The 27,839-nt window shown below is 51.5% G+C and overlaps 3 protein-coding genes and 3 non-coding genes across 11 annotated transcripts; 4 read left to right on the top strand and 2 right to left on the bottom strand.

Moving 5' to 3' along the window:
• The first annotated feature begins 216 nt into the window (after positions 1–216).
• LOC129462303 (5E5 antigen-like) lies at positions 217–27,721 on the top strand. Of its 5 annotated transcripts, none has more exons than XR_010115515.1 (5): positions 217–313; positions 830–1,055; positions 1,400–1,498; positions 4,143–4,258; positions 26,252–26,519. XR_010115515.1 is itself a non-coding variant. In XM_063617173.1 (5 exons), coding segments are annotated over exons 4-5 (1,089 nt in total). In that variant the 5' UTR covers positions 217–313; positions 830–1,055; positions 1,400–1,498; positions 4,143–4,256; the 3' UTR covers positions 27,622–27,721. The 5 variants fall into 5 exon arrangements, 3 of the variants coding, with proteins under 3 accessions (XP_063473243.1, XP_063473244.1, XP_063473245.1); XR_008650817.2 differs by lacking the exon at positions 26,252–26,519 and adding an exon at positions 5,657–7,790; XM_063617173.1 differs by lacking the exon at positions 26,252–26,519 and adding an exon at positions 26,535–27,721.
• Positions 1,246–1,323, top strand: LOC129463315 (small nucleolar RNA R38). Its single transcript, XR_008651109.1, has one exon. It is a non-coding gene; the product is annotated as a small nucleolar RNA R38 (small nucleolar RNA).
• Positions 3,960–4,043, top strand: LOC129463317 (small nucleolar RNA R38). The gene has a single exon (XR_008651111.1). It is a non-coding gene; the product is annotated as a small nucleolar RNA R38 (small nucleolar RNA).
• Positions 4,498–4,569, top strand: LOC129463316 (small nucleolar RNA R38). The gene has a single exon (XR_008651110.1). It is a non-coding gene; the product is annotated as a small nucleolar RNA R38 (small nucleolar RNA).
• On the bottom strand, positions 8,469–27,839 carry ST6GALNAC2 (ST6 N-acetylgalactosaminide alpha-2,6-sialyltransferase 2). 2 transcript variants are annotated; one of them, XM_055242172.2, is made up of 10 exons: positions 27,715–27,839; positions 21,897–21,957; positions 17,816–17,990; positions 16,340–16,508; positions 15,782–15,920; positions 13,701–13,804; positions 11,808–11,891; positions 10,508–10,607; positions 9,529–9,779; positions 8,469–9,364 (listed from the first exon to the last, which is right to left on the bottom strand). In XM_055242172.2, exons 1-10 carry the CDS (start codon positions 27,837–27,839, stop codon positions 9,295–9,297), a joined length of 1,278 nt encoding a protein of 425 aa, XP_055098147.1. In that variant the 3' UTR covers positions 8,469–9,294. The 2 variants fall into 2 exon arrangements, with proteins under 2 accessions (XP_055098147.1, XP_055098148.1); XM_055242173.2 differs by lacking the exon at positions 9,529–9,779.
• On the bottom strand, positions 11,887–12,816 carry LOC129462290 (uncharacterized). The gene has a single exon (XM_063617180.1). The coding sequence runs from the start codon at positions 12,762–12,764 to the stop codon at positions 11,892–11,894; it is 873 nt and encodes a 290-aa protein (XP_063473250.1). The 5' UTR covers positions 12,765–12,816; the 3' UTR covers positions 11,887–11,891.

Raw genomic sequence — 27,839 nt, 5'->3', positions numbered from 1 at the left:
TCTGACAGCCGTGGTTCTTCACAGGCCTGGTTTCCCACTCCGGACCCTCCACTGCCCCTGGTGGCGGCCACCATCTTACCCCCACCTCCAGGGTCCCGCTGAGGACGCGGCTAGCCCCCAGCCTCCGCAGTTTTGAACTACATTTCCCATCAGCCCTTTCTCAACATCGCGAGCGTTCCGGAGAGATTGCCGGGAAGACTTGCGCGCAGGCGCGGCCTCGCGTTTTTTTCGAGGTCGGCCGCGTGGCTGGAAGTCATGGCCGCTCCCGTCGGTGTTGAGCACGGCGAGCAGCCTCAGGCCTTTAATGATGATGGTAAGGCTGACTGAGTGGGAAAACGGGGTCTTCCTTGACACGACACTAACACACTTGGCTTCCCTTCCTCAGAGACGAAGTGGTGACGATAAGCTCGGTTTCTCCCTCATAGGGTGGTTAGGAGGGTTAAAAGTATTGGATGAGAAAATGTTTTCCAAACGGCGAGAAGATGTTACTATGTGAAGGGAGAGAGCTCAAGCCCGTCCTCGGCGTCATAGGGCCGGCTTCTGCGGGGGAGAGCGCCTAACAACCTGGGCAGCCCCGTGCGTCTCCGCCGCGCGTGTGCTGAGCCTGCATGCCCAGGGGTCTTCGGTGCCCGCGCACGGGCAAACTGACGATGGTGGTTCTTAATTCAGCATCAGGAGTGTTAACGTGTGAAGACGTGATTCCACTTGGAGTGCCTTGAGGACGGCCCCAATCGGTAGTTTATAGTTAACTTTACAGATAGGAGTCAGTAGGATTGTAAACTTCTGGAAAGCCGTAGTTTTAACAACGAGCCTTTTTTTCCTTCCCCAGAGGCCTTTCTTTGTTTGGCATCTGCAGAGACGGGGAAAAGCAGAGCGCCAGGTTGAAGGACCAGAGTAATGGATGGAGCCCTAACATGAGTAAGAGTGGGTGCAGGCAGGGCCTGAGTGGTCACTAGAAATGAGAAAGCACAGTTGGTGCCATCACATACATTCACCTCCTGCTTTATTCTGAAGTTCAAGTGTGAGAATACGTGTTGACATACAAGCCAGCTATGGTAAGAAATTACTCAGAATTCAGAATGCTAATTATTTTAATGATAAAAATGAGTAGGGTCTTTGCCCGTGTAATTTGGGGCCACTAGGTGTCATTGTAACCAACGTGGATCCTCGTTAGGGCATGCAGGGATGAAAGAGACATGGCAAATGAATTTTGGATCGCTGGGATTTAGGAATCTTTGTTATTGGCTGAGCTGAGGATGATTTAAAGTTATCCCTGTCTGAAATGGTATCTTTTGTGAGGAGGTCTGACTTGCTGAGGCTCAGCTGTTTAATACAAATCTGGAGAATAAACCTTAAGGTGGTTTCTGTTAGAATGAAGCCTGTTATCCTTCTCTTTTAGATTGAAGGTGTTGGCTGTGGCCTTGAAAACAGTCATGTGAAAACTCATCACCTTAAGATATTAAGTGTAAGGATCTTCATGATGAAGTTTCTGTAAATGGTGAGATTTTTAGTTCTTTCATAGACTTGAATGTGCTTATGGTCCCCTTTAAGAATTGGTTTGTTAGTTTTGGGGATGTGTTGGTCTTCCAGGGTTATGATTGCCCAGATAATGGAAGTAGTATGGAATTCCTTTTGATAGGGTCCTTGCCAAGCACTCTCACAAAGAGTTTTTTTTTTTTTTTTTTTTTTTTTTTGAGAAGGCGTCTCGCTCTTTCACCCAGGCTGGAGTGCAGTGGCGCGATCTCGGCTCACTGCAGGCTCCGTCCCCCGGGGTTCACGCCGTTCTCCTGCCTCAGCCTCCCGAGTAGCTGGGACTACAGGCGCCCGCCACCTCGCCCGCCTAATTTTTTTGTATTTTTTAGTAGAGACGGGGTTTCACCGTGTTAGCCAGGATGGTCTCGATCTCCTGACCTCGTGATCCGCCCGCCTCGGCCTCCCAAAGTGCTGGGATTACAGGCGTGAGCCACCGCGCCCGGCCAACAAAGAGTATTTTTTGTTTGTTTAGAGACAGAGTTTTGCTCTTGTTTCCCAGGCTGGAGTGCGATGGTGTGATCTTGGCTCAGCGCACCCTCTGCCTCCTGGGTTCAAGCTAGTCTCCTGCCTCAGCCTCCCAAGTAGCTAGGATTACAGGCATGCGCCACCACGCGTAGCTAATTTTGTATTTTTAGTAGAGACGGGGTTTCTCCATGTTGGTCAGGCTGGTCTTGAACTCCCGACCTCAGGTGATCTGCCCACCTCAGCCTCGCAAAGTGCTGGGATTACAGGCGTGAGCCACCGCGCCCGGCCATAAATAGTATTTCTAATATCAACCCCATATGAGGTAAATTTTTTTCCCTACTCTGCTGCTGAGTAAGTAAAAGTGAGGCGTAGAGAGTTCTCTTGCCCAAAGTTATACAAGCAGTTACTGAGTTAGACTGGCAGTTGTGAACTGGGGAGGGATGGTGTTCCTGCCATCTGGTGAATGCTACCATTAATAAATACCCTGGCCGGGCCTGGATATTTATCTCATGCCTGTAATCCCAGCACTTTGGGAGGCCGAAGTGGGTGGATCACCTGAGGTCAGGAGTTCGAGTTTGAGACCAGCCTGGCCAACATGGTGAAACCCTGTCTGTACTAAAAATACAAAAATTAGCTAGGTGTGGTGGTGGGCACCTGTAATCTCAGCTACTTGGGAGACTAAGGCAGGAGAATCTCTTGAACCCAGGAGGCAGAGGTTGCAGTGAGCTGAGATCGCACCATTGTACTCCAGTCTAGGCGACAAGAGCGAAACTCTGTAAATAAATAAATAAATAAATAAATAAATAAATAAATATCCTACAATGCACACGACAGCCTGTGTGAGGAATAATTGATCCACCCAGTATGTCAGTAGAGCTGAGGTTGAGAAACTCCTGTATACCACACATTAGGCTAATTAGAGATCTGAGCTCTAGTCTCAGCCAATTTTCTCGCCAGAGTCTTGTTTCTTCATTTGTGAAACAGGGTTAGTGATTTCCAAACTTGACTATTACATCATAGCCACCTACAAAGGGTTAAAATATACACATTCCTGGGCCTCACCTCCAGGCATGGGTGAGAATGGCTCTGGAGTGGAGTCCAGGAATCATGTGGCCAGTCCAAGAGCAAATGGGTAGTAACTAGATCAGGGGTGTCAATCTTTTGGCTTCCCTGTGCCACATTGGAAGAATTGTCTTGGGCCACACATAAAATATACTAACACTAATGATAGCTGATGAGCTAAAAAAAAAAAAAAAAAAAAAAATCTCATAATGTTTTAAAAAAGTTTACAAATTTGTGTTGGGCTGCATTCAAAGCCGTCCTAAAGTTTATAAGTTTGCGTTGGGCTGCATTCAAAGCTGTCCTGAGCCACATGCAGGCTGTGGGTTAGACAAGCTTGAAATAGATGATCTCATCCGTTTTTAGTGCAAGGATTTTATTATAGTGAGATTATAGTGCCGGCTATTTTTAAGTAGCTCTTGGGCAAATCTCTAATCCTCTGTCTTAAAAAACTGAAAGCCTGGAGGGCACGGTGGCTGACACCTGTAATCCCAGCACTTTGGGAGGCCGAGGCAGGTGGATCATCTGAGGTTGGGAGTTTGAGACCAGCCTGACCAACATGGAGAAACTCCGTCTCTACCAAAAATACAAAATTAGCCTGGCGTGGTGGCGCATGCTTGTAATCCCAACTTACTTAGGAGGCTGAGGCAGGAGAATCACTTGAACCTGGGAGGTGGAGGTTGCAGTGAGCCGAGATCGCGTCACTGCACTCCAGCCTGGGCAACAAGAGTGAAACTATGTTTCAAAAAAAACAAAACAAAACAAAACAAAACAAAAAAAACTGCAAGTCACATGCTTGCTCCACAAAGAGTTTGCATGAAAGAAGTGAACAATTTGATAAGAAAAAAATAGTATGCATGTGCTGTGGCGGTTAGTGCTATGGGCCAGCAGGTTGGTGGGAGCTGAGTCCATGATGATGTCAAGTTATCCCTGTCTGAAGGCAAAGAAAGGCCTTTCTGTGTGGAATTTGAATGTCTGAAACTCAGTTTCCCAAGTTTGCCTTACAGAAATTTTAAGCTACTTGAGAGTTACTCTGCGTGTATCTTCTTAAGTAGGTTTTTTTCTTAATTTCTCTTCCTTCCCAGGTGCAGTCAGCCTCAGTTTCCAAAGCCGGAAAAGGATCTTCTAGTAGCCACGGTGTGGCAGCTGCCCTGAACCAGGACCTGGACCCCGGACCCAAAGTGCCATGTCTTTAATGCATGTAAGTAGACGAACTGGTAAACAGGCTTGGTTTGGTTTGGGAGAGAGGTAATCTTTTTTGCTTCCCCTGCTCTGGACTTAAAGCAATGGATGCCAAGGGGCAGGGAGACTTTAGTAGCGTTTTGTTGCTAGGTGTCTGCAATAAGAGACGAAACTGAACTGCTTTGCTGGAAACAAGTGAAATGATTGCTTTCCTGTTTGTAAGCTTTGTTTACATCTTTCATATCCCTAAGAAGTCCCATAAGCCTATGATGGTTAGTTATCCCTGTCTGAAAATCTAGACTGAGGGAAGTAATCTATTCTGAGGCTTAAGGGTTTGGCTCCATGGTTTTTTTGTTTTTGTTTTTTTTCCCCTTTTTTTTTTTCCCTCAGCATATCCTGCTGAGAGCCCAGTCTAGAGTATCATTCCTCTAAAACATGAAAAGCAAATGAGTGATTGTCCTGCTTTCTCTAGGCCTTTGATTATGGCTCTGAGGGTACAGGCTGTATGAGGTGGTAGAAATGCACAAGTGCGCAGGATTTGATTTATACCCTTATTGTGGAATGAAAGTGCTTGTTACATATTTCAAGAAAATGAATGTGCTCTTAGAAACAGATTGGAATGTAGGGTGTATGCCAGCTTGTGGCAATGAGAATGCTTAATGACTGACCTCGCCTCTGCTCCAGGGTGCTGACATTTAGGGGAAACCACGGCTGTTTGGTTTCTATGTGCTTTGTTAAGGACGCCAGGGAGGTCTCCTAAGTTTGTAGCTTAGATCCTGTCTGAATGTCATGACTGGCATGCCAGCAAGAAAGAAGCCAAGTGGTGCTGGAGGGTGGGGTGCCCAGCTTTGTTCCCATTGGAATGCCAGGCCTGAAATGCACACAGATTGCCTTTCTTTTCTGTTGAAATGGGAGGTGTGTGCAAATTCTTTGTATTTAAGGTTGTGTTTTTGCTGGACACCAAAGAAGCTGTATACTGGGTGAGATTTAATGAGCCTAAAAACTGGCCCCAGTAGTTTACAGCCTGCACGTAAAACAGTGAAAAGGGCAGCTTATCAAGTAGTTATTGTCTGCTGAGTGGACTTGACTACAGAACTCAAGTAAACCAGAAGATTTGACTTGAAATGTTTATATCCAGAGGGAGTGCTTTCTGATAGTTGTTTACTGGCCTCTTACCAGAAACTGCTCCCTCAGAGGTACTGTCTCCTTAAAATGAGTCATCCTGGATCCCCACCAGCCTGCACCAAAATGATGTGATAGTGCCCCGTTACGCTCCCCCAACGCGCACATGCCTGCTGGTGGTGAGAAGGAGTGCTCTTAGACTGACTGCCTTTTTCTCCCAAATTAGTTGTTATATAGCATTCAGTTTTGAGTCACTTCCTTGGCTGTCACTTCAAATTATTCTTCTGTTTTATAGGTTAGCTCCCAGCGATGCCAGATGGGATCAGCACAGCCCTGCCTCTGCTGCTAATTGTTCTTCTTCTTTTTATTTTTTTATTTTTATTTTTTTTTTTTTTTGAGACGGAGTCTCGCTCTGTCGCCCAGGCTGGAGTGCAGTGGCGCGATCTCGGCTCACTGCAAGCTCCGCCTCCTGGGTTCACGCCATTCTCCTGCCTCAGCCTCTCTGAGTAGCTGGGACTACAGGCGCCCGCCACCACGCCCGGCTAATTTTTTGTATTTTTAGTAGAGACGGGGTTTCACTGTGGTCTCGATCTCCTGACCTCGTGATCCACCCGCCTCGGCCTCCCAAAGTGCTGGGATTACAAGCGTGAGCCACCGCGCCCGGCTTCTTTTTATTTTTTTGAGACGGAGTCTCGCTCTGTCGCCCAGGCTGGAGTGCAGTGGCGCAATCTCGGCTCACTGCAAGCTCCGCCTCTCGGGTTCACGCCATTCTCCTGCTTCAGCCTCTCCGAGTAGCTGGGACTACAGGCGCCTGCCACCACGCCCGGCTAATTTTTTGTGTTTTTTTTAGTAGAGATGGGGTTTCACCGTGGTCTCGATCTCCTGACCTCGTGATCCGCCCGCCTCAGCCTCCCAAAGTGCGGGGATTACAAGCGTGAGCCACCGCGCCCGGGCCCTAATTATTCTTCTAAAGTGATCGCCATGCGTTCTTCGGGCTTCACCTTTAAAGGAATGAAGCAACTGAGATTATTCTGGAAAACCTTTTGGCAGTTAGTGAAATTAGAGTACAACTAAGAACATTTTCAGACCTCCACTGTGGATGTTCTGGGTATAATCTCACAAATCGCTGGGACTGCAAGGATTGTAAACTGAAATGAACATGATTATACTCTGCTGGAAGCGCCTAAGAGGAAACTGATGCCATGAGTTTCAGAGAGTAATGCTTAAAACCCCAGTTACACAGGATGCCGTCTTGTGTTTTCTCTTTTTTAGTTACCCACTACATTGATTTTGTGATCTGCTAATGGGTTGCCACCCACAACCATTGCTTTAGCACTTTTACTTCAAATCAATGAAGGATTGATAAAAGTTCTCCTGGTGTCTCCGCAGAGTGGCTTCCAGGAACAGATCTTTGCATCGAATATCAGTGATTTCCTTTTTTGTTTCAAATAGTGGTCAGAAAACACCCAGTGTTGACTCACCAAGGCAATCAGCTTCCTCTCCCCCCCCCCTTTTTTTTTTACATTTTATGTTTTTGCTTTATTTTATTCTATTTTGTTTATTTTTTGAGACGGAGTTCCACTCTGTCGCCAGGCTGGAGTGAAGTGGTACAATCTTGGCTCACTGCAACCTCTGCCTCCCGGGTTCAAGCAATTCTCCTGGCTCAGCCTCCCGAATGCTGGGACTACAGGCGCGTACCTTCTTTAGTAGAGACTGGGTTTCACCATGTTGGCCAGGATGGTCTCTATCTCCTGACCTCGTGATCTGCCCGCCTCAGCCTCCCAAAGTGCTGGGATTACAGGCATGAGCCATCACACCCAGCCTTTTTTTTTTTTTTTTAATTTAAATTTTTTTCATTTTTTTGAGAGATTTTTTTTTTTTTTTTTTTTTTGAGATAGTCTTGCTCTGTCACCCAGGCTGGGAGTGCAGTGGCATGATCTCTGCAACCTCTACCTCCCAGGTTCAAGCAATTCTTGTGCCTCAGCCTCCCAAGTAACTGGGACTACAGGTGCACGCCACCACACCTGGCTAATTTTTTATGTTTTAGTAGAGACAGGGTTTCAACCATGTTGCCCAGGTTGGTCTCAAACTCGTGAGCTCAGGCAATCCACCCACCTTGGCCTCCCAAAGTGCTAGGATTACAGGTGTGAGCCACCACACCCAGCTAGTTTTTCTTTTGTTTTTTAATTTTAAAGTTGGGGTCTCAATTTGTTACCCTGGCTGGTCTCGAACTCCTGGACTTAAGCGATCCTCTGGCTCCAAGCCCACTACCAGTCTCAGGTTTCTTTACTAAAAGATCACTTCCTTTTTTTCTCTTATCTGCTGCCATGTGAGACGTGGCTTTCACCTTCTGCCATGATTGTGAGGCCTTCCCAGCCATGTGGAGCTGTAAGTCCAATAAACCTCTTTTGTAAATTAAAAAAAAAAAAGATCACTATATAAGATACTAGGATGGATTGTGACTGTTGAGGGGTACTTACATATCTTACATTTGACTACATTCTTTCCAAACCAAGTATTCTATCCAAAGAAGCATACTGCTATCATGGGGACCAAGGAGGGACTGTTTAAGGTTGCCAAGGTGAAGCGAGCTGAGAGGCTTTGTCCTCGTGCCAGCAACTCTGAAATCTCTCTTAATTCCTGCTGTCCAGGCAGCAGAATGCCATGGTTTCCCCAAGTAGGTAGCTGCTTTAGCAATTAAAGCCCAAATGTCTGTTCTGTTGATCAGAGGTCTCTGAATTTCTGAAGTGGTGTTTCGTTTCTGGTGACTGAGTTAATCCCCATCCCTCTTGTAAAGTGTGCTAATAGAAAGAATCCACCTTTCAAAGCTACAGAACCAGACATGCCCTAAATTGACCAACACGATCGATGTGCCTCGGGAAGTCTCTCGCCAGCTGTCCCTGTGAAGACTCCCCTCCCCCCACCGCTGCTGCCTTGCACACTGAAGCATCTCAGACTGTGCAAAGCCATGTAGTCATCAAGACAGTAAATCCCAGGGCTTGGTTAAGTGCTGTGTGATAACTTGTTTGGATGAGACTTATTTAAAACCACTTATAATAAAATTGGGAAACTACCGTCAGCTAAGTTCAAATTTACTGAAGCCATGATACGAGGATGAAGGTTTATTACCTGGTAACATCATCCTGTTGGTGACAAGGTGGTGATACATCTCTAATGGGACTTCCCTCGGTGGCAGGCTGCCAAGCAACTAACCCCCATCAAGTGCCAGACCACCCCCAGTGTTCTGAGAGTGATCTCCATGCTAAACAGCCTGCGTTTTATATGATTTCTCTACCCAGCCAAAAAAAAAAAAAAGTGGTCCATCATGTACGCAGTTATCTAGTCTTAAGTTATATTCTGGCTTTTTTCTCCCACTTTATTATGAAGCAGAAGTAAGCCTATCATGTTCTTAGAAAGGCTCTTAAGAGGGGTCCTGGAGTCCTTGAATCACTTTAGCCTCTGGGGTAGGATGTGCCACCAGGAAGATTTGGGCTGGAGCGTGTGTGTTTGTCTTTGACCTGGACTGCTGTTTGATCTTACTGAACACTCCACTGACATTTCCTGAAGTTGCTCAGTGCAAATCCAGCAAAGCAGTCCATTTTCCCTTGGCCAAGATTGATTGTTTTAGATACAGAAGAGTTTTCTTGGATGAGCCAGGGACAAGCTGGGGTGTCCTACATTGAACAGACTTCGATGATAATTGTGAATTCACCCCAGTGCCCTCTGTTGGCAAGAAGGGAAGGTGAAGATTGAAAAGTTAAGAAAAAAGCTTTTGGCTAGTTGAGAGGATCAGGGACGCAACTCTGGAAGAAACAAAGGGCTCAGTGCCTTGGGGTCAGCGCTGGTACAGCTGAAGGATGCCGGCCTTGTGCAGGTCCCTCCACAGGGCAGCTTCCAGGGACAGATCGTGGTTTGCATAGAATATCAATGGCTTCATTTTTCGTTCGAAATAGTGGTCGGAAAATTTCCAGTAGTTGCTTGTGATGAACCCATAGGCACTGACCTGGGCAAGGATAGTCATTGGATTAGTATTGAGCGTCTAGTGTGTACAGACACTTGGGTGAAGTGACATGAGTTTAGAAAGGTGTCCCCCTGCTGAGGTAAGGATAATGGTCTAAGGCTTATTCCCACTTAGCAAGTCGGGAGATGGATTCAGGGGTGACTCACTGTGTCCCCACTTGGCGTAACTGGTGATTGCCAGAGCTGGGTTTGGAACTCGAGGGTGGGGGCAAAAGCCCATTACTACTCTCTCCCCATCCTAATTGGGGACTGCAGTCAAGACACTCCTGCATCAGAATAGGAAAAGGCCCAGTGTGGTGGCTCACGCCTGTAATCCCAACGCTGGGAAGCTGAGGTGGGAGGATCGCTTGAGCTTGGAAGTTTGAGACCAGCCTGGGCAATGTGGTGAGACCCTGTCTCTACAAAAAGTAAAAAAAAAAAAAAAAAGTGAGCTGAGCGTGGCAGTACATGCCTGTGATCCCAGCTACTTGGGAAGCTGAGGCGGGAGTATCATCACACCACTGCACTTAAGCCTGGGTGACAGAGTTGAGACCCTATCTCAAAAAAGAGGGAAAAGATGTAGGCCTGAGTCGTGGAGAGGCATTTGGCCTCCAGCTCTCCATACCAGCTTTAGCGTGGGTCATGGCCTCTCCTTGAAAGCTGCTGCTTGGCCCCTGCCTCCACAAGGTTCACATGGGTCACATCCCATCAGGAATGACTCTTATGGTGATTTCAAAGTAGTTGCGTGTGGGAGGCTAAACCTGCTGCCCCACCCCAGCTCTAGGATGTCCCCATAAAAGAATGTCCCTATTTGGCCCAGTATGTTGAGGAGATTGGCTTTCACAAGGACAGTTTGATGATTTGAGCCTTCAGTGCCATATTGAGTGGCTGCCTTGGAGAAGAGTGAAAGAAGGAAGCCTGGGGCAGATGTCAGGAGCCAAGGCAAGGCTGGCCCAGGACCTGTCCTTCAAAGGCCCCTGGGTTGTGGGCAAGGAAGTGAGCAGCACCAGCAGCACTCTTGGAGCTGGGGATTCCACGAACAGAGGCCCAGAGTCCCAGCTCCAAGGTAAGGGATATCAGGGGATCCTGTTGGGTTCTGTTGTCCTGTGTTCTGCCGGCATGGGCTTCTGGAAGAGAAGCTTCTTACCTGGTCACAGGTATGCAAAGCTGTTAGCAGCATGAGAGCCCCGGTACTAGGCATATATAGGTCTCCAAAGTTTGTGTTAATCAACTTTGATTTCAAGAACCTGGAAGCAAAAAGAGACGTTTCAGCTCACTAGCTTGATGGCTTTATCATCACACTTCACAACTACACATTCAAATAGGTGGGAAAACTTCAAAAACTCAGGGCCTTCTACTCCAATCAGTTCTTTATTTGGTCCAAATGGACTAAATACAAAGATCTTTGAGATCTTAGGTAAGGTTGGGGTGTGGGGGTGGGGGGGTGAGAAAGGAACCACAGGTGAAATCCTTCCCCCTTTCGGCAACAGCCTGTTTTCACCCCAAGCTACTAAGTAACCACACTGCCAAGGGCATAGGTGGCCTGTTTATTTAGCCTGAGACTGCAGTTTCTCTCTGCCCCACATCTTGATTCAGTAGGAATCATGTGAGGGACAGGGAGCTCAGACCCTGTAACTGGACCCATACAGTCCAAGAGTGAAGCCAGGGTGTGACCACGGGCTCTGCCCTCAGGCCCGAGTTCACATCAAACTGTGCCAGGCCGATCACCTGACCTCTCAGAGCCTGTCTTCCTCTGTAGCACAGGACTAATTAGAGGGGCTTCATTTGCCTCCCCAGATCCACACACCCCTCTCCAACTGCTCCCTGACCTGGGATTCGAGCCTCTGGTCCACAGCAGGGTTTCTCAGTCTCAGTGCTATTGACACTTGGGGCCAGGTGCTTCTTGCGATGTTCAGCAGCATCCCTGGCCTCTACCCACTGATGGCACTTGCCCCCACCACCCTTGTGACAACCCCAAATGAGGACCATATGCACATCCACATTGAGAACCCCTGGCAGGAGGGAGGGGAGGGAGGGAAGGGGGTTGAGGCTGTTCCCTGGGTTCCTCCCCGCACCTTGTGTTGGCTGTGTTTGGGCCTGAAGGTTCTGATGTCCCACTGCTGACAGCCCCACTGCTGCTGTGCACCTTTTCCCCCAACTCCCAGTCTGTGCCTTTGTGAACGGTCCCTAGTAAATAAACCTCCTTGAGTTAGATCCTGAGTTTCCTGTCCATTTCCTGGTGACTGACATGTATCACACTCCCTCTATCAAGGTGCTAAATAAAACAGTAAATGAAGTGACAGTGCTTTGCACGTAGCACTCGGGACAGTGGAGCTCTGGTTATTGGTCATGTGTGGGGCTCGTGCGAGGGCGCTGCCTGGATGTGGGCTGGGTGTGTAAAAGGGGGAAGGAAGGGGACGCTGTTCTTAAGGCACACCACTCCGTACCTTTCTGTCAGGTAGCTGATGAAGTCCGGATGTAGCAGCTTGAATTTACTGGCAGAGGCTTCTGGTCCGAAATAGGTGTGCGGCCTAGGACCCATGATAGAAGTGGACAGAGCGCCCAGAGCCGTCGTATTGCAAGGAGGAGATGGAGGAGAGGGTCAGGGCGCCGGAGTAGCCGCGGTACCCTGAGCGGTAGGAGCGGGGCTGGGAGTAGTAGCGGGAGAAGGGGGTGTAGAAGGTGGCAGGCAGTACGGTGGGGACCACGTGCGGCTTCCCGCTCACCAGGACCTCCACGGGCGGGGTGTAGGAGAGAGAGGAGGGGGGCATGAACAGACCTGGGGGAGTTGGGAAGGGGCAGTGAAACTGGGGGTGGTGGGGGGGCGGGGGAAGGAGAGGTAAGTAGAGGGAGTCAGGAGGGGGTGGGGGCTTCCGGGCAGGGCAGGCAGAGGGACAGGCAAAGCATGGGTTTTGGGGAAGTGGTGCTGTGGGGGGCTGGAAAAAGGGGGGCTCCTTCAGAAAGCGGGGCACATAGGGGGTGATATAGGATGGGATGTTCTGAATTGGCCCGATATAGGAAGATGAGGTGGCAGGGCTGTAGAAGAAGGACTTGGGGGGCACAGCGGGGGTTAGGGAAGGGTTTCGAGAGATAGATTTGAAACCAGACTGGGAGGGAGATTTGGAGGTGGGTGGGGTGGGGGTTTGGGTAGCCCCGCGGGGCACGTGTTGGACCTGAGGACTGGGGTTCAGGGAGGAAGTCCGGGAAGAGGGCTGTGAGGCATTTGGGGTGGGAGGGTGGGAGAGGGGTCGGGAGGAAGACCCCCGCGTGGGGGAGGGGGAAGGGGCTGAGCCTCCGGCGCTCTCGTGAGGCTGCTGGCCTGGTGGGGTGACAATGTTGTTGGAACGGGACTGGGAGGGAGACTGGGTAGGGGACGGATTAGGGGTGTGGGAAGGGGAGCTCATTGGTGTTGGGGAGGCTTAGGTCCACCCGATGTCTCTGAGGCAGCCCCCAGGGGCCCAAGCCCAGCGTGTCACAAAGCCCAGCTCAGACCAGCAGTGGAAGCAATTGTTGGGTAATCACCGGGGGCGGGGGCGGGGGTGGGGGGTGGGGAAGGCCTGGCTTTAGAGCCCTTAACCCATAAGGACCACCTGTAAAGCCACTCTGTGGGGGGCGGGCAAGATGTCCTCAGCGAGACCCCCGAGATAGGAGGGCTGGTTGTCTGGGCCACAGCAGTGGCATCGATTTTTAGGGACCTGATCTCAGGGACAAGAAATTGTCTCAGAACCCCCGGGAGGAGGTTCAGATGAGGGTCAGGTCGTGGCTCAAGAGCGCTGGACCCAGGCCTGTTGTGCAGGAAGGTGGGAAAGAAGACAAAAGGGCCCATTGTTTCCGCCTCTCAGGATGCTGGGCCTCCAGTCTGCTCTCCTGTTTCATGGGCATGACCCTGGGAAGGATGCCCAGCAGGAGGAGTGGCCCAGACTGGCCCCAACTCTCGTTTCCAGCACAGTGTGCTCAATGGGACAGCAGACCTGGCCCAGTCTGTGACCTGGAGCCGCTGGCGGCTGGGCTGGGCAGGGAGAGCACAGCCCGAAGCCGGGGAACCAGACCTGCTCGCCTCATTCAGAAGAGCTGCCTCTCCCGCCCCCCAGCCCACTGCCCCCAGAGGGCTACTGGGAACCCGGAGGGTCACCTGGGCTTTCCAAGGGTAGACAAAAAGTAGAATTTCCCAGTGCTGAGTTATATGAATCATTGGGGATGATTGAATTCTTAGGGCTTTTCTTGCTGCCCTTCACCCACCTCCTCTTACCCCATGATGGGCCCTGGGAGCAAAAAGGAGATGACCGTAGTGCCCCTTGCCCCTCCGCCATACCCCACACCACCACAGCCTGGCTGCTCACCTGTCCCCTTTATCTAGGCCCTCGGGCACAGGCACGCCCAGAATGGCCGATCTCAGCATCACATAGTCTCGGATGTCTGAGGGGATGAAGATATACTGCAGGTCCTGTCAGAACAGAGACAATGAGCCCGGAGGGGAACCAGGCTATGCTTAGCTGCTCAGTGTGGACAGCCCTCCACCCAACCTTGCCCCCTGAGCCGACTGGAGAATTTCCCTTAAATACCTTTCATTCCCACCCAGAGGTGCTGTACTGGTTTCAGTGTAGGTCCACAAACCCTCTAATGCTCCTTCAGGAGGTGGCACCCAATTGCCATCCCCTGGAGTATGGGCTGGGCTTAGCCACTCATGCACAGGATTTTTCTGATAAAGAGGAAAGTGATGGTGTGTGACTTAGAGACTAGGTCATAAAAGGTGCTGTGGCTTCCTTTATGTTCTGAGATCACTCACTCTGGATGAAGTTAGCTGCCATGTCGTAAGGACACTCAAATAGCCTACAGGGGCCCAAGTGGCAAGGGCCTGTGAGACGCCACCTTGATGTCAGCCCCAGTCAAGCTTTTGGGTCTCTCAGATGATGCAGCCCATGATCTGCACCTGAGCCAAAACCTCCCAGTAAGCTCCCCGCAAATTCCTGACCTATTGAAACCACAAGATAATCAATGTGTGTTGTTTAAAGCCACCAAGTTTTGAGGTCATTTGTTACACAGTAATAGATAACTCATACACGTACTGTGGCTACACTGAAACTTAAGGCCGGGCGCGGTGGCTCACGCCTATAATCCCAACACTTTGGGTGGCCGAGGCAGACGGATCATTTGAGGTCAGGAGTTCAAGACCAGCCTGGCCAACATGGTGAAACCCCATCTCCACTAAAAATACAAAAATTAGCCGGGTGTGGTGGTGCGTGCCTGTAATCCCAGCTTCTTGAGAGGCTGAGGCAGGAGAATCGCTTGAACCCAGGAGGCAGACGTTGCAGTGAGCTGAGATTGCACCATTGCACTCTAGCCTGGGTGACAGAGTGAGACTCTGTCTCAAAACAAAACAAAACAAAAGTCTAAAGCTGCTCTATTTTGTTCCACTTTGCAGAAGAGAGGTTCTAATGTGAGGACTCAGTGTGGCGTAGACGCTATGGTAGGACACTCCTTAAGCCTCTGGTCAGGGGAGGAAGCTTCTAGAAACCCAACTCAGCTTCCTCCGGCACTGCAGATCCCCTTTTCTTGGGATCCCCCTCACCCTGCATGTGGCACTCACAGCACCTGAGGAGGGAAGCTTTCAGTTACGGCCCTTGGGTGTGGGTGGAGGAACCTGGAGGCCGGCAGGTAGGGCCAGATGCTGGCTCCCATGCACTGGCTGCCACTTGGGGCACGTCCCTCAGTGTCTCTGACCCTCAGTTTCCTACACAGGGTTATTGTGAGATTTCGAGAGGCCACACATCATTCTTCCAGGGGCCAGTGTGGGGAAATGGAAACAACCCCAGAGCTGGGGTCAGAGGGTCCTAAATCTAGATGGTTCCAGCTGGGTGACCTTGGACACGTTCCTGAACCTCTCAGCGTCTCTGCTTTGTCATCTGGAAATGGGTACACGGGTCCCACTCAGGGCTGCTGTGGTGACCGTGTGTGTGCCCTGTAACATGCTAGGAGGAGGAACTCCATAAATCCCCTTCCCTGGGAGTTGCTAGGACAGGCTGAGCTCCCCAAAGAATGCCAGCTCTCGAGGTGGGGGGTACACTGGGTTCAAATCCTGACCCTACCGCTGACTCACTGAATGAAAGGTGCCAGGCTTTTATCCCCGCACCAGAGAAACCATGGGTTGCATGGTCTCTGTAAAGTGCCTGGCGAGTCACAAGCGTTTGGTAAATGCTGGCCATTCACATGCTGCAGTGGAGTCCTGTGCTGCCTGAATCAGCAGGGAGTCCGGGACCAGATCCCGCCTCACCTTCAGTGGCCGTCTCGTGCATCCAGAGTCCTGGCACCCCCTCTGCATCCACTGGACCAGGGTGTGTGAGCCCTGTGGCCCCCACTGAGGGGAATCCAGGAACAACGGTGCCATTGTCAACCACAATGGCATGCCCGCCAGAGGCCTCACCTGTCCTTGAGGCACGGAGGTGAAGCCCAGGTTCCGGTAGGAGACGAGGGAGTTCTTCATTGTGTTCACAGTGAAACCATAGAAGGAAGTCTTGGTGCCCACATCGCGCTCGAAGCCTTTGATCACAGCTCCATTGAGTCTGGTCAGCACAGAGGCCCGTCAGTGTCTGTGGTTACACCAGGCCATCTGTTCTGCTTCCATCTTCACGGCTCTGCCTGGCCTGTCCCCCTGCCTCTGTACGACCACTCCTTCTGCCCACAGCAGTACCAGTGCCCAGTTGTCAGCCAGACCCCCACTCCTCCAGACCTTAAGGGGTGACGCCCTGTGAGTGGGTAGAGCTGGCCCTGGCGGCTGCTTCCTCCTGGGTCCCCTGCATGGGCACCCATGCTCCGTCCTCAGGGCCTACTGCTTGTTTTTGCCTTGTCCATGCCCGTGTGCCAGTCACAACTGCTGTTCCGCCCAGGCCACTGCTGCCATAGCCCACTGTCCCTAGGGGAGACACCCCCACCCTCCAGGCAACTCTCCCTCCCACCCCTCCCCAGCCCCTGCCCCTCATACCTGAACACATAGTCATGGGCATCAATGTTGGGACCCTGGCGGGACCCATTCAGAATGCCTCCGTTGCCCACCACGGCACACCGGATACACTTTGGAGGGGGGTCCCTGGGTGGGGCAAACAGCTTGGCGCTCTCTGAGCCGTTCAGAAGGCTCAGGGTGGAGGCGATGACTGTGGGTGCAGATGGGGAGCAGCCATGAGGAGGGCTGGCATCGGGGGCACCTGGGGCCTTCCCTAGGCTGGTTCTGGTGCCCCATCTCCCCTGAGGCCTGACCCTAGCCCCTCCCAAGAAGCACAGAGGGTGGGAGGCTAAGGAGATGTCTGTGGGGGGAGAACTGAAAAGCTGACAGTGGAAGAGGGAGCTTGGCAGCCTTCACTTGTCTTAATAACTTGAATAACTTATCTTCTTAAGACTAGTCCTAGAGAAGTGAGTTCAGGGCTTAAAAAAGACTGGGCCGGGGCTGGGCGCGGTGGCCCACGCTTGTAATCCCAGCACTTTGGGAGGCCGAGGCGGGTGGATCACAAGGTCAGGAGATCGAGACTACGGTGAAACCCTGTCTCTACTAAAAATACAAAAAAAAAAAAAAATTAGCCAGGCGCGGTGGCGGGCACCTGTAGTCCCAGCTACTCGGAGAGGCTGAGACAGGAGAATGGCGTGAACCCAAGAGGCGGAGCTTGCAGTGAGCCAAGATTGCGCCACTGCACTCCAGCCTGGACAACAGAGCGAGACTCCGTCTCAAAAAAAAAAAAAAAAAAGACTGGGCCGGGCACGGTGGCTCACACCTGTAATACCAGAACTTTGGGAGGGTGAGGCGGGCGAATCACTTGAGGCCAGGAGTTCGAGACCAGCCTGGGCAACATGGTGAAACCATGTCTCTATTAAAAATACAAAAATTAACCAGGCGTGGTGGTGCATGCCTAATCCCAGCTACTTGGGAGGCTGAGGCACAAGAATCACTTGAACCTGGGAGGCAGAGGTTGCAATGAGCTGAGATTGTGCCATTGCACTCCAGCCTGAGTGACAGAGTGAGACTCCATCTCAAAAATAAAAAAGACTGTATATTGCAAAAGAAAAGAATCAGAGGCCTATGGGGGTTTGGGTGCAGGTATAATGTAGAGGGGGCTCTGGGCCTGCAGTGTGGGGGTTCCTGCAGCAGCAACTGTGAGTGAGGTGGTTTGAGGCCCCACAGCCTCTGTCCTTGGTCACCATTGGACTCTGCAGTCTTTCTTGCCAGGGAGGCCCCAGGACAGTGAGGGCCACTGGCGGGGTCAGCCCCAGGAGTCTCACTGACCCCTGGGTGCTTGGACGGAGGAGGGAGGTGAGGCAGGAGTTGCATAGCTGGGGCTTCTGGGAGGAGAGGGGGACAGGGAGACCCTGCATCACCAGTGCTATGAGTGCAGGGAGGCCTGGCCTACCTCAGGGTCAAGAGCAGGAAGCTGAGGCAGAAGGCAGGTAAGAGACAGCGGGCGCGGGTTACCTTGGTGAGAGAGCCCCCGCCAGCCATACGGGGCTTTGTGTTGGCTCAGGTGGTCCCAGAGCTCTGGGGTGAAGAGGTCCCCCCACAGCAGCACTGGAATGGAGAGATTGAACAGGCCACGGAAGTGGGGGTGCCGCTGAATGGCCAGGTGAAGCAGCTGTTGGCAGGCCTGGCCCTGTGGGTGAGAAGGTGAGGGCTGAGCCCCGTTAGGTGGGAGCTGGGGTGGGTGGGACCCCGCAGACCCTGCAGGGGAGGTGGGAGTTGTGAGGGGAGGCCTGCCCTGTCCTCTCCAGATCGGGGCCATCCTTGCATTTTTGAACTGAGCTGGCAGCTAGGGGGTCTGGGAACTTTCTGGATTTAGCCTGCCTTGCTCTTCCTCTCCCAGAGGCCACGTCCCCTTGGCCTGATGGCTCTGGCCTCATACTCCTTCACCTCACACTTGAGCAAACTCTGGAGCATTTTCTGATGTGTGGGTCTGACCTGCCTGCCCTTTGGTGGAGTAGTTTCAGCTTGGGCTGAGCTGAGGTCGCCACCCTGGATGCACACCCTAACCCTGCTGGTACTCGCTGTATGATTTGCGTGTGAACAGGCTGCCAGGAAGATCCGTGATGGTCTTTCTTTCCAGTGGTGGCTTTAGGGAGTGGAAGTGTCCCCCCAAAATACAGTACCCAGAGCCTTGGAATGTGACCTTAGTTGGAACTAGGGTCTTTGGAGATGGAATTAGTTAAGAGGAGGTCATATAGGGTGAGGTCGGGCCCTAACTAGCATCCTTAGAAGGAGGCCAAGTGATGATGAAGCAGGGATGTGTGCGATGCACCACAAGCCAAAGAGCACGTGGAGCCTCCAGAGCTGGGGAAAGGCAGGGGAGGCTTTCTTCGAGCCTTCGGAGGGAGCGTGGCCCTGCCAGCACCCTGATTCTGGGCTTCTGGGCTCCAGAACTGTGACGATTCAATTTCTGTGGATTGAAGCCCCCCAGGCTGTGATCATTTATTCCAGCAGCCATGGGGAAGGAACACAGCACCTCTGTACTTGTGGGCCTTGAGGGAGGGTGAGGTCAGGAAACAGGCCCCAGCCTTGTCTGCCCGCGACCCCACAAGTTCAGAATTGCACACAGTCATGGCCTGGGTGGGCCTTCTGTTACTCCTGAATGGGGCTCTTTGTTAAGCCATTGGTTTGATCAAAAGACAAAGCAGGAAATAGCTGTACAGTAATTTCTGCTATAATGCAACTTATGAGTGGCTAAATATCACCATGCTATGCAGAGCTATGCAATCATGACCATGGGGCCGCTGCGCATGGGGCCTCACCCCTGTAATGCCAGCGCTTTGGGAGGTCAAGGCGGGAGGATAACTTGAGGCCAGGAGTTTCCAGATTGGCCTGGTCAACATAACAAGACCCCATGTCTGCAAAAAAAATGTTTTTTAATTAGCCAGGCATGGTGGCCCAGACCTATGGTCCCAGCTACTTGGGAAGCTAAGGTGGAAGGATTGCTTGAACTTCGGAGATTGAGGCTGCAGTGAGCTACTGAGACTGCACTCCAGCCTGGGCAACAGAGTGAGACCCCATCTCAAAAACAAAACAAAACAACAACAGCAAAACGAAAAACCACGGGCTTATGAGAAAATGGGATGAGTGACATAACACTGAAACGCTGTCAGGAATGCATAAAACCAAAGATACAAATCAAAGAAAGACAGAAGCACAGTTTTACTGATGTCCCATGGTTAAAGAATACTTGAGATTGATGTGGAAGTGGGTGTGGAAGTGGGTGTCGGAAGGGGGCAGTTTGTGTGATATTGTGAAATGGTGGAAAGAAGTTGTCTGAAATCAGAGGGAATTGTGCCACCAGGCTCACTAGGGCAGCTTCACCATAACACACTAGGTGAAGCTGATGGAGATTTCAGGTGCTCATGTGTGTACTTTTTGTGTATTCCTACGTGGCTCTGCTGAGTTGGGTGTGGTTTCTATGTTAACCTAGAGTTTTCACTGACAAAACCACCCAAAAGAAAATCCAGGCTGGCCACGGTGGCTCATGCCTATAATCCCAGCACTTTGGGAAGCAGAGGCAGGCGGATCACCTAAGTTCAGGGGTTTGAGACCAGCCTGAGCAACGTGGTGAAACCCTGTCTGTACTAAAAATACAAAATTAGCCTGGCGTGGTGGCACATGCCTGTAATTCCAGCTACTTGGGGGGCTGAGGCACAAGAATTGCTTGAACCTGGGAGGCAGAGGTTGCAGTGAGCTGAGATGGCGCCATTGCACTCCAGCCTGGGCAACAAGAGCGAAACTCCATCTCAAAAAAAAAAAAAAAAATGCAAAATTTTTGTGATGCTCAAATTGTTTCCTAATATGTCAATCTTGTTGGAACAAATTAACAAATTCTTTTTTTTCTTTCTTTTTTTTTTTTTTTTTGAGACGGAGTTTCACTCTTATTGCCCAGGCTGGAGTACAATGGCATGATCTCAGCTCACTGCAACCTCCACCTCCCAGGTTCAAGCGATTCTCCTGCCTTAGCCTCCCAAGTAGCTGGGATTACAGGTGCCTGCCACCACGCCTGGCTAATTTTTTGTATTTTTTGTAGAGACAGGGTTTCACCATGTTGACCAGGCTAGTCTCGAACTCCTGATCTCAAGTGATCCACCCACCTCGGCCTCCCAAAAGTGCTGGGATTACAGGCGTGAGCCACCGCACCTGGCCGTTTTTGCCTTCTTATATGTGTCCAAAAGCCACCTCAAACCCTTTGTTTTAGACCAGGTGGGGACATATGTCAATTAGCATCAAACAGCTCAAGGCTCAAGGTGGAAAAGACTTTAGGAAGCTTGAAGATGACCTGGTCCAAGCACTCCTAAGGTGCTCAAGGCCTCTCTTCAGCCTGCCGGCCAAGTGTCCATTGGCCTCTGTATTTTTTTTTTTTTTTTTGTGGAGACAGAGTCTCGCTCTGTCACTCACGATGGAGTGCAGTGGCACGATCTCATCTCACTGCAACCTTCGTCTCCCAGGTTCAAGCAATTCTGCCTCAGCCTCCCAAGTAGCTGGGATTACAGGAGCCTGCCACCATGCCAGGCTAATTTTTTGTATTTTAGTAGAGATGGGGTTTCACTGTGTTGCCCAGGCTGGTCTCGAACTCCTGAACTCAGGCAATCCACCCGCCTCAGCCTCCCAAAGTGCTGGGATTACAGGTGTGAGCCACCATGTCAGCGGCCTCTGTTCTTAAGACAGGGCCCCCATCACCTGCCCAGGGCTACTTGCTGTGTCTCTGAACAGCTTGGCTGTCACTAAGCTCTACCATGCAGTGAAATCTTTCTCTCGGAAGCCCCAGTCAACATGACCCAGTTTAGTCTCTTGGGCATGGAAAACACCTCTTAAGCCTGTATTAATCCAGAACAACACAGTCATCATCCTGCTTAACGGCAGCACATGGAACCAGGGTGGGGTGGAGTGGGATGGGGTGGGGGAGGCTGTATCGTGCAATGGTTCTGAGCCAGGTTCTAGACAAGAGGCTCAAACCCCAGGAATACCTCTTACTATCTAAGCAGGGTACTTAACTTCTTGGTGCTTCATTTTGTTCATTTGTAAGGGCACATTCTAGGATTGCTGCAAGGCTTCAGGGAGAGAACGCAGGTAAAGTCCCAAAATCAATGCTGTCTGTTACTTACGGTTATGAGGCAGGGCCCTGAAACTTCTCAAACCTTATGGGCAAGCAAGGGCATCTTTCCAGAGCTTGGAGTTTGCTCCAGGGTGAGCAGTTTAAATGTGACTTTTATAGGAAGTAGATATTTTGAGGAGTAGAATATAAAATTCACAGGACTATTTAAGATACAATCTTAAGACTGAAGAACTGTTCAGCTGGCTACACCCCATGAGTACATATTTATTCATCCTTCCCTGCTGTTGGGCCACAAGAAACCGTATTGGTCAGGTCTGAGAGGCCCTGAAGGGACGGATGCTCAGCTGTAACTTAGGGCGTTCCAAAGAGCTTCTGCCCAGCAATCTCATGAAAACGTTCTCATTTGCTCCTCTTCCCTCCTCCCCACTAATTTGAGGGTGCTCAAAACTGCCACAGAGCCGTAGCCCACTCTACCTTTCCTGTCCAAGAATTCGATGCCTTGGGTTGAAAGAGTGCTTGAAATGATGTGATGTCCCTGGGGGAAAAAGCAGAAAAAAAAGCAGGGGTCAGCAGCTCTGACCTACCCCTTGGAAGCTTTTGGACTGACCGACCCCCTTAGCTCTAGGGGTGGACAAAGTCTGTCTGTGCTCATCGTGGTGGCTCACACCTGTAATCCCAGTGCTTTGGGAGGCTGAAGTGGGAGGATCGCTTGGGACCAGGGGTTGGAGCGGGCAACATAGCAAGACCTCATGTTTACAAAATTTAAAAAATTAGCTGGGCATGGTGGCAGGCACCTGTAGTCCCAGCTACTCAGGAGGCTGAGGCAAGAAGATTGTTTGAGACTAGGGGTCAAGGCTGCAGTGAACGTGATTGTGCCACTGTACTCCAGCCTAGATGACAGTGAGACCTTGTCTCAAAAAAAAAAAAAAAAAAAAACTTAGCTGGGCGTGTTGGCACATGCCTGTAATCCCAGCTACTTGGGAAGCTGAGGCAGGAGAATCGCTTGAAACCGGAAGGTGGAGGTTGCGGTGAGCCGAGATCACACCACTGCGCTCCAGCCTGGGTGAAAGAGCAAAACTCCTGGCCGGGCGGGATGGCTCATGCCTGTAATCCCAGCACTTTGGGAGGCCAAGGTGGGCAGATTGCAGTCAGGAGATCGAGACCGTCCAAGCTAACATGGTGAAACCGCATCTCTACTAAAAATACAAAAATTAGCTGGGCATGGTGGTGGGCACCTGTAGTCCCAGCTAGTTGGGAGGCTGAGGCAGGAGAATGGTGTGAACCCAGGAGGCGGAGATTGCAGTGAGCAGAGATCGTGCCACTGCACTCCAGTTTGGGCGACAGAGCGAGACTCCCTCTCACAAAAAAAAAAAAAAGAGCAAAACTCCGTCTCAAAAAGAAAAAAGTGTTCTCTAAATATTAGCTAGTTTTACCTCCTAAAGGAGGAAGAGAAAGGATCTTGCTGTGTCAGCCTCTATTATTAGTGTCCCTTCTAGAGGGCAGTAACGGGATAGTGTTACTGTCCCCTCCCAATGCCCAATTCCCAGGCACTAGGTGGCCCCTGAATCAGGGCAGAAGGAAAACATGAAGGAAGGAACAGGGGTCCTTACCCTTTCAAAAGGGTGGCCAGGCTTCTCTCAGACCCCTCCCTTCACCCCAGCAGCCACAGGGAGCAGGTGGAGGGGACTCTGGGCTGGCAGCTTGCAAGAGAAACAAAGGTCTCTCGTTACTGGCTTCTAGGTGCTGAGGCGGCTGAGCCACAAGGGAACCCAGGATCTGCCTCCCTTTGGTTTCCTATAAGACCCTGGAGGGACGGCCCAGAAAGAGCAGAGTTTATCCCTTCCCCTATCCCTCCCTTGCCCCCTTGGACTGTCCACCTGTCCGCCCACATAATCCCGTAGTTCCTGCTCATGAGCACAATATGACCCCCTCTGAGAAGGAACTAGGACAGTGGGCTCAGCCTAGGTTGCCTATGAGAACTCCCAGGGAGGTTTGAAAAACCCCATCGCTCAGCCCGGACTCCTGAGATTCTGATCTGATTGTTCTGGGGTCGGGGCCGGGCATTGGTGAGTCCAGTCCCTACCCTCCCACCCCAACCAGGTGATTCTGCTGTGCAGCCAGGCTGGAGAGCCTGACAGAGGAGCTGTGGAACAGGGCAGAGTTGAGACAGGTGGGGGGCAGGGGTACAGCTGCAAAGGAGGTGATGGGGACCCCCCAAGTTCAGTTTTGCTGCCCTGAACTCCCCACCCTCAGGAAGGCCTGGTGTGACTTCAGAGTATCCCTGGTGCTCAGCAACTTCTCCCAGCCCGGCTCCCACTAATCCTTCCAGCCCCTCCCTCTCAGGAATCCAAGTGCCTGGGGCACCTGGGAGGGCGTAGGAAGGGGGCCAGCCTGCACATGCTCTTCTGGGAGGTTTTACCAGCCTGAGGAGATATACGGATCATGTGCTGTGTTTTTCAGAAAGTTAATTTTACTCACAATTTTTTTTTTTTAAGATGGAGTCTTGCTCTGTCACCAGGCTGGAGTAGTACAGTGGTGCCTCTCGGCTCACTGCAACCTCCACTTCCCGGGTTCAAGCGATTCTCCTGCCTCAGCTTCCCAAGTAGCTGGGACTACAGGCGCATGCCACCACGCCCAGCTAAGTTTTGTATTTTTAGTAGAGACGAGTTTCACCATGTTGGCCAGGATGGTCTTGATCTCTCTCTTGACCTTGTAATCCACCCGCCTTGGCCTCCCAAAGTACTGGGATTACGAGCGTGAGCCACCGCGCCCAGCCTTTTTTTTTTTTTTTGAGACAGGGTCTCACTTTGTCACTCAGGCTGGAGTGCAGTGGCAGGATCTTGGCTCACTGCAGCCCCGACCTCCTGGGCTCAAGCGATCCTCCCATCTCAGCCCCTCAAGTAGCTGTGGCTTACAGGCATGTGTCACCAGGCCTGGCTATTTTTTTTTTTCGGTATTTTTAGTAGAAATGGGGTTTTGCCATGTTGCTCAGGCTGGTCTCAAACTCCTGGGCTCAGGCAGTCTACCTGCCTCAGCCTCCCAAAGTGCTAGGATTACAGGCACAAGCCACCGTGCCCAGCCTTCATATTCTTAATACTTAACCCTAAAATGTTCTCTTTTTAAAAACATAACATTGACAATGGATAGTAACTGGCAGCCCTATGTTGATTCTTACTCTCCTATTAAACAACAACAACAACAACTTTTAATAGGAATGCCCAGGTGGGGACCCACTGATCCAGATTCTGCCATGAGGAAATGCCGAGACTGGGCTCCACTCTAATCTGCACCAAAGAACCCTCTCCTTGGTCTGTGTAGACCCTGTCCCAGCTGCCCATCTTCCTGGACTGTCCCCTGTAGCCAGGCATGTCTGTTTGCAGTCCCTGGCTGGGGAAGCTCATGTGGCCTGCTGGCTGTGCCCAGAATGCCGTCCACCTCCCACTCTCTCCCAGACTAAATATCCACCTCCCACAGCAAGGCTGAGTCCTGACCTGCCCCGCACTGCGGTTTAAGCTACAGTGCAGATACAGAGAAACAGCAGGAAACGGCCAGGTGCTTGAGTCATACCACATTTTGAAAAGAGGAAAGATCTTTTTTTAAAAAAAAGCATTGTTGCATTATAATAGAAGTATAGTAAACTTCATACTTAAAGTTGTATTAGATACCTTGAAATAATTTTGTGTTTTTTAAAAAATGTATTACTTGGGGCTGGGCGTGGTGGCTCATGCCTATAATCCCAGCACTTTGGGAGGCCGAGGCGGACGGATCACGAGGTCAGGAGATCGAGACCATCCTGGCTCACACGGTGAAAACCTGTCTCTACTAAACAATAAAAAAAATCAGCTGGATGTGGTGGCAGGTGCCTGTAATCCCAGCTACTCAGGAGGCTGAGGTAGGAGAATGGCATGAACCCGGGAGGCAGAGCTTGCAGTGAGCCGAGATGGTGCCACTGCACTCCAGCCTGGGCGACAGAGGGAGACTCTGTCTCAAAAAAAAAAAAAAAAAGAAAAAGAAAATGTATTACTTGGGAAGCTGAGGTGGGAGAATCATTTTAGCTTAGGAGGTGGAGGTTACAGTGAGCCAAGATAGACCCACTGTACTCCAGCCTGGGTGACAGAGTGAGACTATCCCCAAAAGATTATTTTTATAAGGAAAGGAATTCATTTCTTATAGTTATGGAGGCTGAGAAGTCCAAGGTCGAGGAACCACATTTGGTGAAGTCCTTTTTTTTTTTTCTGCTCCTTGTGGAGCAGGGCTACCCCATAGGCAGTGGTCCAGAGCAGCCAGAGGGCCTTGGTGTTGGTGGGGCAGGATGTCACATGCAGAGTGGGGCTGAGCTGCTAGATCAGGTCTCTTCCTTTTTGTAAAATTATTTTTGACTGGCACATACTTGCACATATGTACAGGGTACAGTGTGATTTTTTTTTTTTTTTTTTTGAGACGGAGTCTTGCTCTGTCACCCAGGTTGGAGTGCAGTGGCGCGATCTTGGCTCACTGCAAGCTCCACCTCCCGGGTTCACGCCATTCTCCTGCCTCAGCCTCCAGAGTAGCTAGGACTACAGGCGCCCGCCACCACGCCCGGCTAATTTTTTGTATTTTTTAGTAGAGACGGCGTTTCACCGTGTTAGCCAGGATGGTCTTGATCTCCTGACCTGGTGATCCACCTGCCTCGGCCTCCCAAAATGCTGAGATTACAGGCGTGAGCCAAAGCGCCCAGCCACAGTGTGATATTTCAATATGTGTATGTAATGTGTAATAATCAAACCAGCTAATTAGCATATCCATCACCTCGAACTTCTTTTTTTTTTTTTTTTTTTTTTTTGAGACAGGACCTTGCTATATTGCCCAGGCTGGAGTGCAGTGGCGCGATCACAGCGCACCGCAGCCTCGACCTCCCGGACTCAAGGGATCTTCTTGGTCAGCTCCCCGAATAGACAGAAGCACAGGCATGCCCCACCATCCCCGGGTAAGTTTTGTATTTTTGGTAAAGATGAGGTTTCGCCATGTTGCCCAGGCTTATATCAAACATGTATTATTTCTTTGCATTGAGATACTTTGTGTTTTAAGCATCTTTACATAAAAGTGACAAGGATTCCTTTTCTTTTGAGACAGGGTCTCGCTCTGTCGCCCAGGCTGGAATGCAGTAGTGCAATCACAGCTCACAGCCTCGAATTCCTGGCCTCAAGCAATCCTGCCACCTCCGCCTTCCAGAGTGCTGGGACTACAGGCGTTAAGTCACCGTGGGGGGGCAAGCACCCTTTGTTCTAAGAGTGCTGGACTCCTGATCACTGGCAAGCTGTTTCACATTCTTCTGCAACTTTTGGTGTATCCTTTGACTGCATCTGTGGAGACCAGATACTTATTTTGTTTTCATCCCGTTAGGCCCCCAGCTAGGTTGGTAGGGGGTGCGCAGATGGAAAAGCGCCAGGAAGGGAAAGGCTGGGTCTGGAAGCCTCTCCCTGAGGCTGCCGGGCCCTTCCCTCCTCCCAAACCCAGACTTCGCACGGCTTGGTCCGCCTTTCTTAAGCTAAGCGAAATCGTTTTGCGGCTTCTTCAGTCACTGGAACCACCACCTGCTAGAGGCAGGCTCCCAGGTTCTCCTCGTGGGACACCCAGGAAAGTTCCCAGGGAGGAGGAGGGAGTGGAGCGCAGAAGGCGGCGCGGGGAGGAGAGCGCGGACGGAGCCAGGAGTTGCCCCTCGTTCCCTCGGGCGCCCGCCTCTTCGCGGATCGCGCCCGCACTGGGCTTATCCAGACACGGCGAGCGGAGGCCGGGGAGAAGGGAGCGGGCGCGGGGCGGACAGAGACCGCAGCGGGCGGGAAAGGCGACTGGCCGCGGCCGGACGGAGGGTCCCCGCGAAGTTGGAAACCGGAGACTTGGGCCCCTGCCCAAAAAGCAGAATCTGACGTTACCGAGGGAGAGTTCCCGACAAAAAAGGAAGTTTTTATCTGCTTCGGGGACCCAGCCAGATTTCGACAATAGAAGGTGTACTCATCAGACCGGGGAGGACTTCACCGACAAGGGGGCCCGGGGCAGGTCGCCAGTGCACAGGGGCGAGATCTTCCTTAGACCCAGGCAAAGGCCGCGGGGTCTGGGCAGCGCGAGGTTAAGGCTGGGAGAGGGTTCTGGCGACAAAGGGCCGCGGCCCGAGTCCTCGCTGAGAGCTGCCCCAGAGGGGTCGACGCGGAGGTTGGGCTGAGGGCTGCGGGCCGCCGGGGAGCCCTGGGCTGGGCACCCTCCCCGCGCCCTGCTCGCCCCTGCGCCCTCCCGCTCTGCGCGCGGCAGCCCCTACCTGGCTCCGGCCGCTGGCCCCGGGTACCGCTGCACCGCCGAGAAGTACAGGGCAAAGAGGAGCCCCGAGCAGGCAGCCGTGAACAGGAGCAGCAGCCAGAAGAACGGCCCGCGCGGGAGCCCCAT

The sequence above is a fragment of the Symphalangus syndactylus genome, chromosome 14 (assembly GCF_028878055.3).
Source record: "Symphalangus syndactylus isolate Jambi chromosome 14, NHGRI_mSymSyn1-v2.1_pri, whole genome shotgun sequence".
Classification (NCBI taxonomy): Eukaryota; Metazoa; Chordata; class Mammalia; order Primates; family Hylobatidae; genus Symphalangus; species Symphalangus syndactylus.
Note: the sequence above shows the minus strand (reverse complement) of the source record. Positions and strands in the feature narration are given on the sequence as shown.